Below are 13849 nucleotides of genomic sequence, written 5' to 3' on the forward strand. Positions count from 1 at the left end.
GTTCCACAGCCATCATAATCCCCTGATTTCCCAGCTATCCACCAACGCTATTCCTGGTGACCCCAGAAGGCATCTAAAACGTACCTGGTGTCGTGACTTACTAATTTAAAATGTTCATACCTCTACCTCCCCTAATCTTATAATCCTGCCCTCTCTCACTAGCAAATTAAAATCCTAGCCTAAAATCCTAACCTTAAGTGCCTCCAATGGGCGGCTTCTTATCTCCAGCCACTCAAGCCATATCACCTCCATCACATGCACTTATTGTAAAACAACATTTACAGATTGTGTATATTTAAATAAACGATTAAAATAAAAAAAAATAAAAATATATATATTAGCCAATATAATTTTTTTTTAATTTTACTATTGTTGTTACTAGGTAATTATTACTTTTAGTTTAAATTAATTTTGAAAAAAAATTAAAAAGAGGATGATAACATTAGTATAATATTTAATATGAATAATCATTTTTAACTTAGTATACAATTACTTTATTTTTTTTCCTGTATATATTATTGTAGAACCAATATTTTAGTTTATATTTGAAATAAGAACAACCAGTAGGCGTAGGTACAATATTAAGTCATCGGGAACCACATCTACAAACAAAATAGTCTAGTAGGTATATTATATAGTATATTAGTTTAGTTTTCTCTCAGCTTCTATTAACTGGGACAAACTCATACATTCAAACTCATTTGAACCTGCGTCGCGATCTATATTATTAACTAATATAATATATTTAATAATTAATTCGTTGCAATAACAAATAACAATATCCAAAAATCTTAATGTTATTACCCACGGATATAAATGATGGTACTATATCTACAGCCGTGGTATAAACGGCTGCGTGTGTTTGAATTGCGCGCGCTTTCCGTCGCACATCGTTGACGAGATGCCGGTTATGTTACGCGTGTCATCGTTGAGCCAGTTTAAACCAATCATTACTAGTGTGAGCGAGACGGGACGACGTTAAAAGAGTGAAAAAAATAACATAAAATGTGTATGTGCTTACAGCTTGGTGCTTATCGACTTTACGAGTTTTATCGTAACACATTCGCTCTACGGTCGATTTCCTAGTTTCTGACTTTCTGAGCATCATCGTTTGCCGTTGATTCTTTTTTGGCCGTGGCCGTGGTCGCAGTCCTGTCTCATAAAACACACTCTCGTTCCATCTTTTGTAAAAATATATATTTCATATTACTAGTACGTACCTTGGCTACGATACTGCGGTAAATTCTTGGACATTCCGCACACACGGATCATTGCATAAAACAAAATAAACTCAAATTTATATACTATCTAGTATTGGCATCGGCACGTTTTTTCTCGCAGTTACTGTAACTGCATTTCACCGACCGACGGAACTCTCCAGACATTTGGCGTTAGCATGATAATGGCCTGGCAGCCGCAAGAAGAGGGATTACGGCAAATCATTCAGCTGCTCAAAGAATCCCAGTCGCCTGACACGGTTATACAACGGACTGTACAACAAGTATCCTTTTTTATCTAATATGTTTACACTCACGGTTAGGTTTGTATGTTGGGTGTGATGAATTATAACCACTTGTTTAAGAGTTATACAGATTTTATAAGTTGGGTATATAGCTAATAATATTTTTCAATTAGCAGATTTACCAACTTCCATAATTACCTAACTAATTTCTTTTAGGGCCGTTCTTACAATGTACGGTAAAGTGTCGGTTAACGCTTTCCGACTCATAACAGATTTTTTTACCGGCAGAATTCGGCCGGTTGAATGTCGGTTAACTTTAACCGGATATTGTAAGAACGGCCCATAATAGGAATTAAGTACCTAGTATTAAATAGTGTGTTACTATTTACTATGTATTCACTAATATTCATTTTTTATAATAAATAATAAAAATATATGTTTCTAAATAGTGAGGTACCTAAATCCTAATATTTAATTTATCTTAAGGTACTCACATTTAAGTAATTTAGAATAGGTATTTAGTTAGTTTGAAGTTAGTAGGTCTCCAGACCCAAACCAGAGATCAACTGGTTCTTAGTAGGTAGTTACATATCTATGATTGTGTAAGTTGCATTAAGTCTCAGTTTAAAATGGACATTTTTTAATTAATGACGACTTATGTTAAATAGAATTAACATTACGAAGTTACCTAGTGGTAATAATATTAAGTAAGCCAATGTGTATTAACTCTTACTTTAATTAATAGGTACCTATATCATATTTTTATAAAGTATTATAAAACTTTGGTACCCGATACGTTCTAGATTGTTGTTATACTAAAACATAATATTCGAGATAATATTGTAGTACCTTACCTTCTCTTAATTTTTAAAATTAAACATTTTCCAATTGTGTTATTTTGATTTAAATAGAAGTAGCGGGTACCCATTAATAATTGTATATCTCGGTACATTAAAATTTCAAATGACATTTTGCATAAATTAAAGTAAAACAATGACAGGCTTTTATATTTTCATAAACACATGGGTAATTACCGTTTTATATTTAAAAAAAATTATTATTAGTTAAAAAAATTTAAATATCTTTTAGTAGGTATGATAAAACATTTATAAGCATAATGCATAGTAAAACATATATTTAAAAATATCTGAAATATGAAATAAGAATATGAATATTTATTGAAAATCATATTATATAGGATTGTTTTTAAAAGTGTTTAAATTCCTAACGAGATACTATTTTCATACATTATTTCATAGAATAATAATAATAATAATGTACCTATCTATTAAATCTGCTACAGATACAATAATTTTGTTTAATTAATATATAGGTAGGCAATGGTTATTTAGTTATTAATTAGGGTTTAGTTATGAACTTGGTATTTAAAATTATGATACTTTATAGTTATGGTACAATGTTAATATTTATATTTTACTTAATTATTCTAGGTGTTATTAAAAAAAAATATATTTAATAATTAATTTTAAACGATATAAAAAAATTCCTTAATATGATTACACAGAAATTGGAAGAACTAAATCAAGTATCAGATTTTAACAATTATTTGATATTTGTATTGACAAAACTTACTTCTGAAGGTATAGTATTATCAGTTTTGTAACTTTGGTTGGTTCCGCTTTATTTTAAATAAACCTTTAATTTTGATTAATTTAGTGAAGTTAAAAAAAAAATATTGGCCAAATTAGCATAATGTTTTAAATATCATTTAGGTACTTAATTTACAATTTTATTAACAAATTAGTAAATAATAGTAATTTATTTTTTTTAGATGAACCTACAAGATCATTAAGCGGTTTGATATTGAAAAATAACATCAAGAGTCACTATGAAAATTTACCCCCTACAGTTACGGAGTTTGTAAAGTCTGAATGCCTAACTGCAGTTGGAGATAATTCAGCATTAATAAGGGCAACTGTTGGCATTTTAATCACAACAATAGCATCACGTGGTATCAACACCTGGCCTGAGCTTTTGCCTGCCCTTTGTCAAATGCTTGATTCTGCCGATTATAATGTTTGCGAGGTATCTAATTTTTATTTTAAACTTATTATATAGATTTATTTTTATTTTCAAATATTATTTCAAATAAAGATTTTTAAAGTTCTGCTTTTTTTCTTAATTATAACATATTCGAAACATATTGTTAATCTTTAGTGAAATCATTTATTTTAATAATAATTTTTTTAATACAATTAAAATAATTTAATTTTTGAGTTTATTGTATTCTAAGTAATTTTTATTCCTTTTTATAATAGGGGGCTTTTGGAGCTTTGCAAAAAATATGTGAAGATTCATCTGAGTATTTAGAAGACGATCGGCAAAACAAGCCGCTTGATATCCTCATTCCAAAGTTTCTACAATTTTTTAAACATTCAAGTCCAAAAATTAGGTAATATTTGTTACATATATAAATATATATATTTATATATTTTAATTTTCTTTTGTATTTGTGTGATATTTATTGGTAAATATAACAGCTTATTAGTTAATTTTTCACAAATGATAATTTACTAAAATATTTTATTTTTTTTGTATATTTATGTTATTATTACACTGTTTTACATATATCTAGATCACATGCAATTGGATGTGTAAATCAGTTTATCGTACAGAAAACCCCTTCTTTAATGAATCACATTGATGTGTTTTTAGAGGTAATATTTATTATTAATAATACTACAGCTTTTAAGTAATATCTAAAAATATAAAGCAATAATTAATAATACAATTTATATTTGTTTTAGAATTTATTTCATTTAGCTGTTGACGATGAAGCAGAAGTTAGGAAAAACGTTTGCAGAGCAATTGTTATGCTTTTAGAAGTAAGAATGGATCGACTACTTCCCCATTTACATGATATCATTGAGGTTAGCAAATACATTTTTATTTTTTTCATTGTTATTTTAAAATAGAAATTATAACATTGGTGTTTTGTACTTTTGTTTAGTATATGTTATTAAGAACGCAAGATCCAGATGAAAATGTTGCATTAGAAGCATGTGAGTTTTGGTTATCAATTGCTGACCAACAAATATGTAAAGAAGCACTTACACCATATTTACCTAGACTAGTACCTATTCTTGTTAATGGAATGCGATACTCAGAAATAGATATTATTTTATTAAAGGTTAATCCTTATAAATATTTAATTTTTAAACTTACATTATAAATTCTAATATGGTATATTAATTATTTAGGGTGATGTTGAAGAAGATGAAAATGTTCCTGATCGTGAAGAAGATATTCGCCCTAGATTTCATAAGTCACGTAATACACATGGTAATGAAGAAGATAATAATGACGAAGAAGATGATGATGATAATTTAGGAGATGATAGCAGTTTATCTGATTGGAATTTAAGTGAGTTATGAACTATTAAAATGAAAATTTATGTTAATTGTTTACTTAATTACAATTGTCATAATATAGGAAAGTGTAGTGCTGCTGCTTTAGATGTATTAGCTAATGTATTTAAAGAGGATATTCTTCCAATACTTATGCCTATTTTAAAAGAAACACTTTCATCTACTGAATGGGAAGTCAAAGAATCTGGAATCTTAGCTTTAGGAGCTATTGCTGAAGGTAAAACTTTAAAAGGTTTTTAATAATGAAAAATCTTAACTATTGAAATGTTAATATAGGATGCATGAATGGTATGATCCCACATTTAAATGAACTTATACCATACATGATTAATCATTTGAGTGACAAAAAAGCATTAGTTCGAGCCATCATATGTTGGACACTTTCTCGTTATTGCCACTGGGTTGTTAGTCAACCACATGAACTATATTTAAAATCAATGATGCATGAAGTAAGTGAATTAGATTATTTTTAAAATCAAATTTAAATTATAACTGTGTATTCAAAATGTTTAAAAATAGTAAATACTAATTTTTCTAGGGGCTCAAATGTAATCTGATTTACTGTAGTATCTAAATACTATAACATTTTAAACTTTTAAGGCAATTTTCAGTATATTTAAATTTAGTATAGTATTAATATACATATTCAATTTAAAATATATATTAAGACATTTTTATTAATAGATGTTAAATTGTTTCAATATTTGTAATAGTTTTTAGAATAGAAAAAATAATATTTAAAGTGTCTTGATAACTAAAACAATATATTATATATACAATAATATTTGTACATAATTGTATTGCAAAATATTATTTGATGAATCAATATTAATTAATAATATTAATCTTTAAATAAATATGCTGTTTTGCAAACTTTTGTTGTAAAATACTGAAAGTATTGACAATTTATAATTAGAAAATATATAAAATATTAATATATTATGAAACATACATAATATCCTTACTTAATATTTTATATCATTTTTTTTTAGTTACTTAAACGAATATTGGATTCCAACAAAAGGGTTCAAGAAGCTGCATGTTCTGCTTTTGCTACTTTAGAAGAAGAAGCAACTACTGAACTAGTACCATATTTAGGATTTATATTAGAAACATTAGTGTTTGCTTTTAGTAAATATCAAGTAATTAAAAATGCAAAGAAATTTTAATCTTATGATTATGTAAATAAAGTATGTACATTTAAAATTTATATTTTAGCATAAAAATTTATTAATTTTATATGATGCAATTGGGACTTTGGCTGACTCGGTTGGTCATAATTTAAATAAGCCAGAATATATTCATTTATTGATGCCTCCCTTAATTCAAAAATGGAATGCGTTGAAAGATGAAGATAAAGATCTGTTTCCATTATTAGAAGTATGTATACATTTATTTTTTAGTAAAATAATAGACTGATTTTATTTTTGCTGTTAGTGTTTATCTAGTGTTGCCACTGCATTACAATCTGGATTCATGCCATATGCTGAGCCAGTATTCAAAAGATGTATTTCACTAGTTGAACAAACATTAAACCAAAATATAGTAAGTATAAGATTGTACATTTTTTTTTCATTAATATTTATAAAATAAATATTGTGATTTATAGGCTAATTCTCAAAGTCCAGACCAGTTTGATGCACCTGATAAGGATTTTATGATTGTAGCTCTAGACTTACTATCAGGTTTAGCAGAAGGATTAACTACATTTATTGAAAGTTTAATAAATGGTTCAAATACATTACAATTGCTTTATCAGTGCATGCAAGATCCATTAGCTGAAGTAAGGCAAAGTTCTTTTGCTCTTCTTGGAGATCTGACAAAAGCATGTTTCCAACACGTACATCCCTGTATAGGTATAATTACTTGATACATATATTTATATTTAAATTAACTACTGTATGTTAGGTGTATTAGTAAATAGTACTAAATATTAATTAATAGTTTTGTAGCGTTGAATTTCTCAGTGGTTGGAACAATGATAGAGAGAATGTGTGGAAGTTTTTTTATATTATTAACAAAACTTACTTAAAGTCTTGACAGAGAGTTAATAACTAAATTAATGCCAATAATATATTGTTTATTTTTTAGCTGATTTCATGCCAATATTAGCCCAAAATTTGAATCCTGATCACATCTCAGTTTGTAATAATGCCACATGGGCAATAGGAGAGATTGCTGTAAAATTGGGTAATAAAATGATTAAATGTTATTATGTAAATACTAGTTAATTCAATTTACCAAGCTTGCCAATAAAAAACTATCCTTCCTTTTTTATCCCATAATAATGAATTTATTCTAAAAAATATTATATTTTAGGTTTACTTAAAGTTCATATTTTTAAATAGATTTTTTATACCATTTAAAAATTGCCCTATCGCAATAAAAACTTCATAAAAGTAAAAATGTACATTATCAATAAATATTATGAATTGAAATAAGCGGTTTATGAATTATTAAACTTCATGTTTAACTAAGGATAATAGTCTTGAATAAAGATTAAAAAGTTTACCTAAAACAAAATTGTATGTGATATTTTGTTTATTTCTTATGATGCGCAAATAGTTTGTAATATATTAATTTATACTAACTATTTTATTTTTTAATCCTTCATATTTTTCATACCTTTTAACATAAGTTAGATTATCCTTAGTACATACATATAGCTAAATAACTTAAAATCTGCTTGTACACATTTTAATTTAGATGCATCAAAATAAGTTTTTATTTGAAAAAAAAGTTTGTATCAACCCCTGGACAATCCTTTAATGGTATAAAAATTCTTGAGTATTTAAAAATATGATCTTTAAGAATATTTAAAAACGTCATGGATCAGAATTTGAGTAAATGCATAATTAAAAGGAAAAAAGGAGTATGCGTTGTAAAGATTTGTGTTACATTATAAATTTAAATTTTTTGTATATTCTAATAGGTACTGAAATGCAACCATATGTACCAATCATTTTAAATCAGTTAGTAGTAACAATGAACCGAACAAATACACCTAAAACTCTACTAGAAAATACAGGTAAATATGAATAAATTCTGAGAACATTAATATGTTAATTACTCAAATAAATATATTTTTGTTATACTTTACATTTTTTAAAAATAAAATAAATGTAGATTATATATTGCCAAAGAGCGATGAAGAACTAAATGCCTACACATTCTACTTTTAAAATCATCTTAATCACAAAAAATTTTTGTTGTATTTGTAAATTGTTTATTTCACATTAGATACCTAAACATTCAGTATATTTTATTAAATCACCTCGATTATTAATCATTAACCTAATGTAATTAGGATAGGTTAAATAGTTTAATGGTATTTGTACGTGGCATTTGATTATATTATTTTATCATCTGTAATCATTTGTTTGGTGTATAAACTAACAACTAGATGTTAAATATTTTTTGGAGTTGTCCATCCAACAATGTGATCACTGATAGTGGTGAAGTCACTTTTGTAAATATACATAAATATTATTTGATGAGTACCAAATAACTAAAATAGTAACCATTTTAGGACTTAAATAATATATATTCCTCACCAATCATCTAAAATATAAATAATTTAAATTGTTTATAATAATTCCAAGTCGCAAAATAATCAAAACTATTAACTTTTCCTCTTTAACCACATATTAAACAAACAAAAAATTAAATATTTTAAATTTTATGTACTTGTTTGTGCATATTTTATTTAATATACAACGTATTTATATACTATATATATTGATAATAACTTATAACCATTAACATTAATTTAGTTTGGTTATATAATATATTGCTTTACATCATGAATTATCAATCATCTTATTCAATAAATGTTAAACAATATTATTAACTCTTAGGTTTTGATTGTAGACATCAGTTTTGATCTTTATTAGGTGTATTAATTTTATTTTGTTTTAAAAAAAAATATTGTATACTTATTATGGTTTACTATTTTATTTGTTATTTGATGGATTTATTTTTTATTAGTTTTTTCGTTTTTTTTTTTGTTTTTTTTTTTTATAGCAATTACAATCGGCCGACTAGGTTATGTGTGCCCTCAAGACGTCGCCCCGCTGTTACAACAGTTTGTACGCATGTGGTGTGTACCAATTATTTTTTTTTACTTTTCTTATTACTTATTTATAATATATTTTTATTGTTTATTATATTTATAATTTTATTATTTTAATCAATTAATTATAAACTTATTACATACATATTGGTTGGGGACACAAAATGTGCATCTTATTTACTAATATAAATATTTTTGACTAACAATTTAAAATTGTTTTTTGAGCAATGCTAATATTATTTTTGTTCTAGGTGTACTTCATTACGTAATATCCGAGACAATGATGAAAAAGACAGTGCATTTAGAGGTATGTGTCAAATGATAAGTCTAAATCCTGGTGGAGTAGTTCAAGATTTCATATTCTTTTGTGATGCCATTGCTTCATGGATCAATCCTAAAGACGACTTAAAGGATATGTTTTACAAAGTTATTATTTATTTTATATAACTTGGATTCATTTTATATTAGTTAATTTTATATTTAAATATTTAAACTTAAATTGTTATTTAGATATTACATGGCTTTAAAAATCAAGTAGGAGAAGAAAATTGGACTAGATTTACTGATCAATTTCCTCAACAGTTGAAGGAGCGCCTATCAACTGCATATGGAATCTAAGACAACTCTGTAAGCATTTTTTTTTTTGCTGGATTAAAAATATTATTAATAATTTACTTATGTTTGATTAGGAAATTTGGGGCGCAACATGGGTGAATCCAGCGTTGCATCTTTTGGGGTTTTTTCAAACAGGCTTCGTGCCGAGACCTGGCTCGTCTTGTTGGACCTGCGGGAGGGAAGGGAGGGGGGATTATTACAAAATCAATAATACCTAACAATTTCTTTTGTTTTAATGTTCTAAAATTTGTTTTATGTGATAATTTTTTCACAACCAAATTTCATATATTTTGTCAATTTAGAGTGATACAACTGTTTGTATGATCAAATTTTATAAACTATTATTATTTTGTCTTCTACAGTTGATTATTATTAATAGTTTTTTTTTATGTTTACTTAAATAATTATAAATTATTTTGTATTTGTAGAGCGCTTGATAATGTTTTTATTTAGTAGCATCAGGCCTATTAAACCAAAATTCTTGAATAATACTAGTCGCCCATTTGTTAATTCCTTTTTTGTTTGGGCTTTTAAATTCCTTATAGAATTTAATCCTCCATTATTCATTAATTCCTTAAAGTTCCTTTATTACCAACATTCCAGAGTGGATCCCTCTTCCTTTTTCCTTATAAACATGACCATCATTTTGGGAAACAAGTATTTTGGAATTAACTTAACATTTTACTAATTATCATTCACTATTGATTAACATCATAATGAAATCAGTTTCTAGTCTGATGTTTTTTTGTAAATTATCTACATTGTAATTATTGTATTTCTTTTTTAAACAAAATGTTATTATTTTATTACTAAATTAGATAAATTAATTAATAATTTGCTATTATGAGTTAATTTTGTTGAATGTAAAGGCCTGTTTTAATTTTACATAATATACTATGTTACAAAATCAGTTGGTCTTATGTAAACAATTATAATATATGACTTTCAAGACTATTTAATCTTATTTATTATAAAATCATTAGCATATTTTTATATACTTGTGTATTTCACTCTAATAAATATGTTTCTTGTTAAATAGATTTATAAATTATAAAAATATCTGTTCTTAAATTATTGAAATTAAATTAACAAAAAACCTTAATAGCATAGAACTGTGCAGGGCAGTAGGTTGTACCATGTTGTCACCTAGTATTTAAGGGTTTAATAATATTGGAGAAAATTAGTTATCACTGGAGACTTAGGTCATCCCAATATTGAGAAGATTAAAACATTTTTCACATTATTCAGTACTATAGTACAAACAATAATTCATTTAAATAGTCTTAGATAAATAATTTAATTATTAATAACTGATAATACTATTATATTGTAATTTAGTCACTGATCTCTACATACTAATATGCTTGCATTACTTCATAAAAATTTGACCTCAAGTAATTTAGTATATTTACTAAATACATTATATTATATCTTCTCAAACGTATATTATTACAGCAGGAATATTAAACTTAATAAGGACATTTGGTCATACACTCATATTTTTAAATTGTAAAATAATGACATGTTCACTAAAAACACATGTGTGGTACTAAATATGCACAGGATTAAATTACTAAATAATAAATTTATAAATATATATTTTATATTATCTTTCAATATAAAGGGTATTATACACATATGGTTAAAATATATTAATCATTTATAATTTTAGAAGGCAGTGTTACAATGTATTGTCATGGTAATGAATTTAAATTAAATTAAATCATTTAAAACTATAATAGTTAATAATATATTAATATAAATATAAATAATAATGCTTATAATATAGTTATTTATTGAATTGAAGTACTGAAAAATAAATGTAATATTATTTGTTAATAATATCAAATAGGATATTAATATTAATTATTAATACTTATTTACGACTAGGGTCCAGAAGTGAGCCATAATCCAAAGGAACAAAAATATTATATAAAAAATTACTAAAAAATATTACAAATTAGTAGATCATGTAAAATAGAACTGATCCATTGTTGTTTTAGTTAAAATAATAGGTCAGGTAATTTTTATTATTTTTAGGATTAGATGAAATAAGTTTTACTTATTAGTTAAACATAGTATAATGTATAAAAGTGGTAAAAAAGAAAAAGAAATAACCGGGTTTTAACAGTGGTATTTATAAAATGTATAATTATTGAGTTTTGTGTTCGATATAAATTATAATACTTTGTTACGATAATTTTAGGTTAGTTTCAAATTTCAAATTGTGTCAAAAATAAAGGACTAATATTCTTAAAATAAAATATTTTAAACGATTCTCTGCATTATTAAATTATTCATAAAAAACAATTAATATTTACAATTTTGCATTATAATTTATAATAATTGAGAATTAAAGGCAGTGAAATGTATTTGGATATCACAGATATAACTATTTTTTTTTCCATACTTGTACATTGCTGCTGACATATCCAACAACTAAAGTATCATTTTGATAGTCAATCTAAAAATTAAATACATGTTTTAAGTATAAAAATCCTCATTATTATTCAAAGATCTACTTACTGAAGTTATTTCTGAACTGGTGGAATGTTGAATTTTGGCTATAACTTTTGCAGGATTTGTTGGAGTTAAAATGTAAACAGCTCCTTCATTTCCCCCAGTCATAATACTACCGTAATTAGTACATTTAATGCAATTAAGCTTGTAGTTTCGGACGTTGTCATTTATAGGCTTTGCAAGATTCACAACCTAGAAAAATGTTACTAACGTAATTATTTACTTTGAATTAAAACACAAAAACCTACCTCGATAACATCAAACAACCCATCTGAACAGTCCAACCAGTACATACCATCTCGATTATCGCCAATAAATAGTATATTGTCATAGTAAGAACCACACATTGGAAATCTACTGCTCTGTAGCAAAAAAGTAAAAAATATAAAAATAATAATACTTAATAAATAATTAAATTAGTACAATTTTTAGAATGATGAGTTTTTTTTTACTTTAATAGAGAGGAGCATAGCTTTGACAGTTCTATTTTTACGCAAATCATAAATAGATACAGTTTTGTCTTCACTCATTGATACCAAATAATAATCTTCTATTAAGCATAAATCAATAATACTACGTGAATGAGAATGTAGTAGTTCAAATAGTCGTTTTTCAGGTTCCCGAGGATCAAATGCAATAATCTTAGGAGTATATAATCCGGCAGCAATAAAATTTTCTTTGCTTGTAATTGACAACACAGCTGCGTCAGTACTACACATAAATCAATAGTATTTATAATTATATTATTCTTAAAGCAAATACAAATGTGTTTTTAAATTGCAATTACCTAAAGGTGTGTATTGGTTGTGCAGAAGGCATGAAATTGCTCGTATTCCATAATTTGACTTTTGAATCCCAAGAACATGATAAAAAATGATCATCATCATAAATTCCTAAATCCCATACCCATCCTAAATGGCTGTCTACTTTGTGTACCACAGGGACAGGGTTCTCTACTGTATCCATCGTGTTCCACAAACATATAGAACGATCTCTTGATGCAGAAAAACAATGATTACCGTCCTGAAAATATTGTTGATAAGTTATTCAAATTTTTAATAGTTTTGTTATCTTAAAATATTTACTTTAGCCATAAGAACGGCATCCACTTCCGAAAAATGAGCTCCACTAAAAACAGTAGTAGTGGTTTTTGTCTCATATTCGCTCCAACAACTGTCTTCCACTTCTGTGTGCCAGGCATATTGCATCCAATTAAATGTGTTTTCTGCGAAATGGAAACAAACAAGAAACACCAAAATGTATTTTCCATGCCAATGCACACTGACGGCCTAGTCTCACCGTTGTAATTCTCAGTCATCATGAACGGTATATCGCAATCATTACATGTACGCATGGCTCTTTTCTTCCATCGGTAGGTGTCACTGATTATGTCGTAGAACCGTTTGTTGACAAACCTCAACGACCTAACCAGTGTGTCAGCATCAGTACGTTCACAAATCATTAGAAATATCTAAGGGGCAAAAATTTCAATTTGAGCGAATTATTGATTTACGGCACTGTAGCAGATCTACAGTTTGTTACAGTGAAGAGCCTCTGGAAAGACAAGCAGTCAAACAACTATAATAATGAAGCTGTTGTAACTAAATTATATAATTAATGCACTCATTGTCTAACGTCAACATTTGTATCGGGAATCGGAAAAACGTTTGGTAGGTATTGATATACGACAAGTATAACTGTACAAGTAGACCAAGAGCGTGGCACACCATCCTCAGATGTTTCTGATGTCTGGACATTATAATGATCTACCTATAGGTATCAATATGATTA

At 26.6% G+C, this 13849-nt stretch overlaps 2 protein-coding genes across 6 annotated transcripts in view; one reads left to right on the top strand and one right to left on the bottom strand.

Moving 5' to 3' along the window:
• The first annotated feature begins 1011 nt into the window (after positions 1-1011).
• On the top strand, positions 1012-10271 carry LOC100169518 (transportin-1). Of its 3 annotated transcripts, XM_016808194.2 has the most exons (21): positions 1013-1238; positions 1313-1501; positions 2988-3063; positions 3255-3508; positions 3742-3875; positions 4059-4140; positions 4231-4353; positions 4434-4613; positions 4684-4846; positions 4916-5068; positions 5128-5300; positions 5844-5993; positions 6070-6231; positions 6289-6396; positions 6461-6707; positions 6943-7041; positions 7784-7879; positions 8875-8950; positions 9175-9349; positions 9434-9550; positions 9613-10271. In XM_016808194.2, exons 2-20 carry the CDS (start codon positions 1397-1399, stop codon positions 9539-9541), a joined length of 2664 nt encoding a protein of 887 aa, XP_016663683.1. In that variant the 5' UTR covers positions 1013-1238; positions 1313-1396; the 3' UTR covers positions 9542-9550; positions 9613-10271. The 3 variants fall into 3 exon arrangements, 2 of the variants coding, with proteins under 2 accessions (XP_016663683.1, XP_001948970.1); XM_001948935.5 differs by having other exon boundaries at positions 1013-1501; XR_003839028.1 differs by lacking the exons at positions 8875-8950; positions 9613-10271 and having other exon boundaries at positions 1012-1501; positions 9434-9529.
• An 852-nt stretch (positions 10272-11123) lies between these two features.
• Positions 11124-13849, bottom strand: part of LOC100167450 (F-box/WD repeat-containing protein 9) — a 5636-nt gene continuing 2910 nt past the window's right edge. For all 3 annotated transcript variants that reach the window (XM_001950891.5, XM_008189513.2, XM_029487246.1), the window contains exons 2-8: positions 13358-13529; positions 13144-13283; positions 12846-13081; positions 12511-12769; positions 12307-12420; positions 12065-12250; positions 11124-12002 (exon numbers count right to left, since the gene is read on the bottom strand). In XM_001950891.5, coding sequence (XP_001950926.2) covers positions 11931-12002; positions 12065-12250; positions 12307-12420; positions 12511-12769; positions 12846-13081; positions 13144-13283; positions 13358-13529 — 1179 coding nt within the window. In that variant the 3' untranslated portion in view covers positions 11124-11930. The remainder of the gene's footprint in view (positions 12003-12064; positions 12251-12306; positions 12421-12510; positions 12770-12845; positions 13082-13143; positions 13284-13357; positions 13530-13849) is intronic.

The sequence above is a fragment of the Acyrthosiphon pisum genome, chromosome A1, assembly GCF_005508785.2.
Source record: "Acyrthosiphon pisum isolate AL4f chromosome A1, pea_aphid_22Mar2018_4r6ur, whole genome shotgun sequence".
Lineage (NCBI taxonomy): Eukaryota > Metazoa > Arthropoda > Insecta > Hemiptera > Aphididae > Acyrthosiphon > Acyrthosiphon pisum.

What these genes read in the sequence shown, in the direction of transcription:
- LOC100169518 (XM_001948935.5), top strand. Translation starts at nt 1,397, where the DNA reads ATGATAATGGCCTGGCAGCCGCAAGAAGAGGGATTACGGCAAATCATT. An exon ending in ACACGTACATCCCTGTATAG is followed by an intron (nt 6,708 to 6,942) that starts GTATAATTACTT and finishes TTTATTTTTTAG; the next exon opens with CTGATTTCATGCCAATATTA. An exon ending in CAACAGTTTGTACGCATGTG is followed by an intron (nt 8,951 to 9,174) that starts GTGTGTACCAAT and finishes TTTTTGTTCTAG; the next exon opens with GTGTACTTCATTACGTAATA.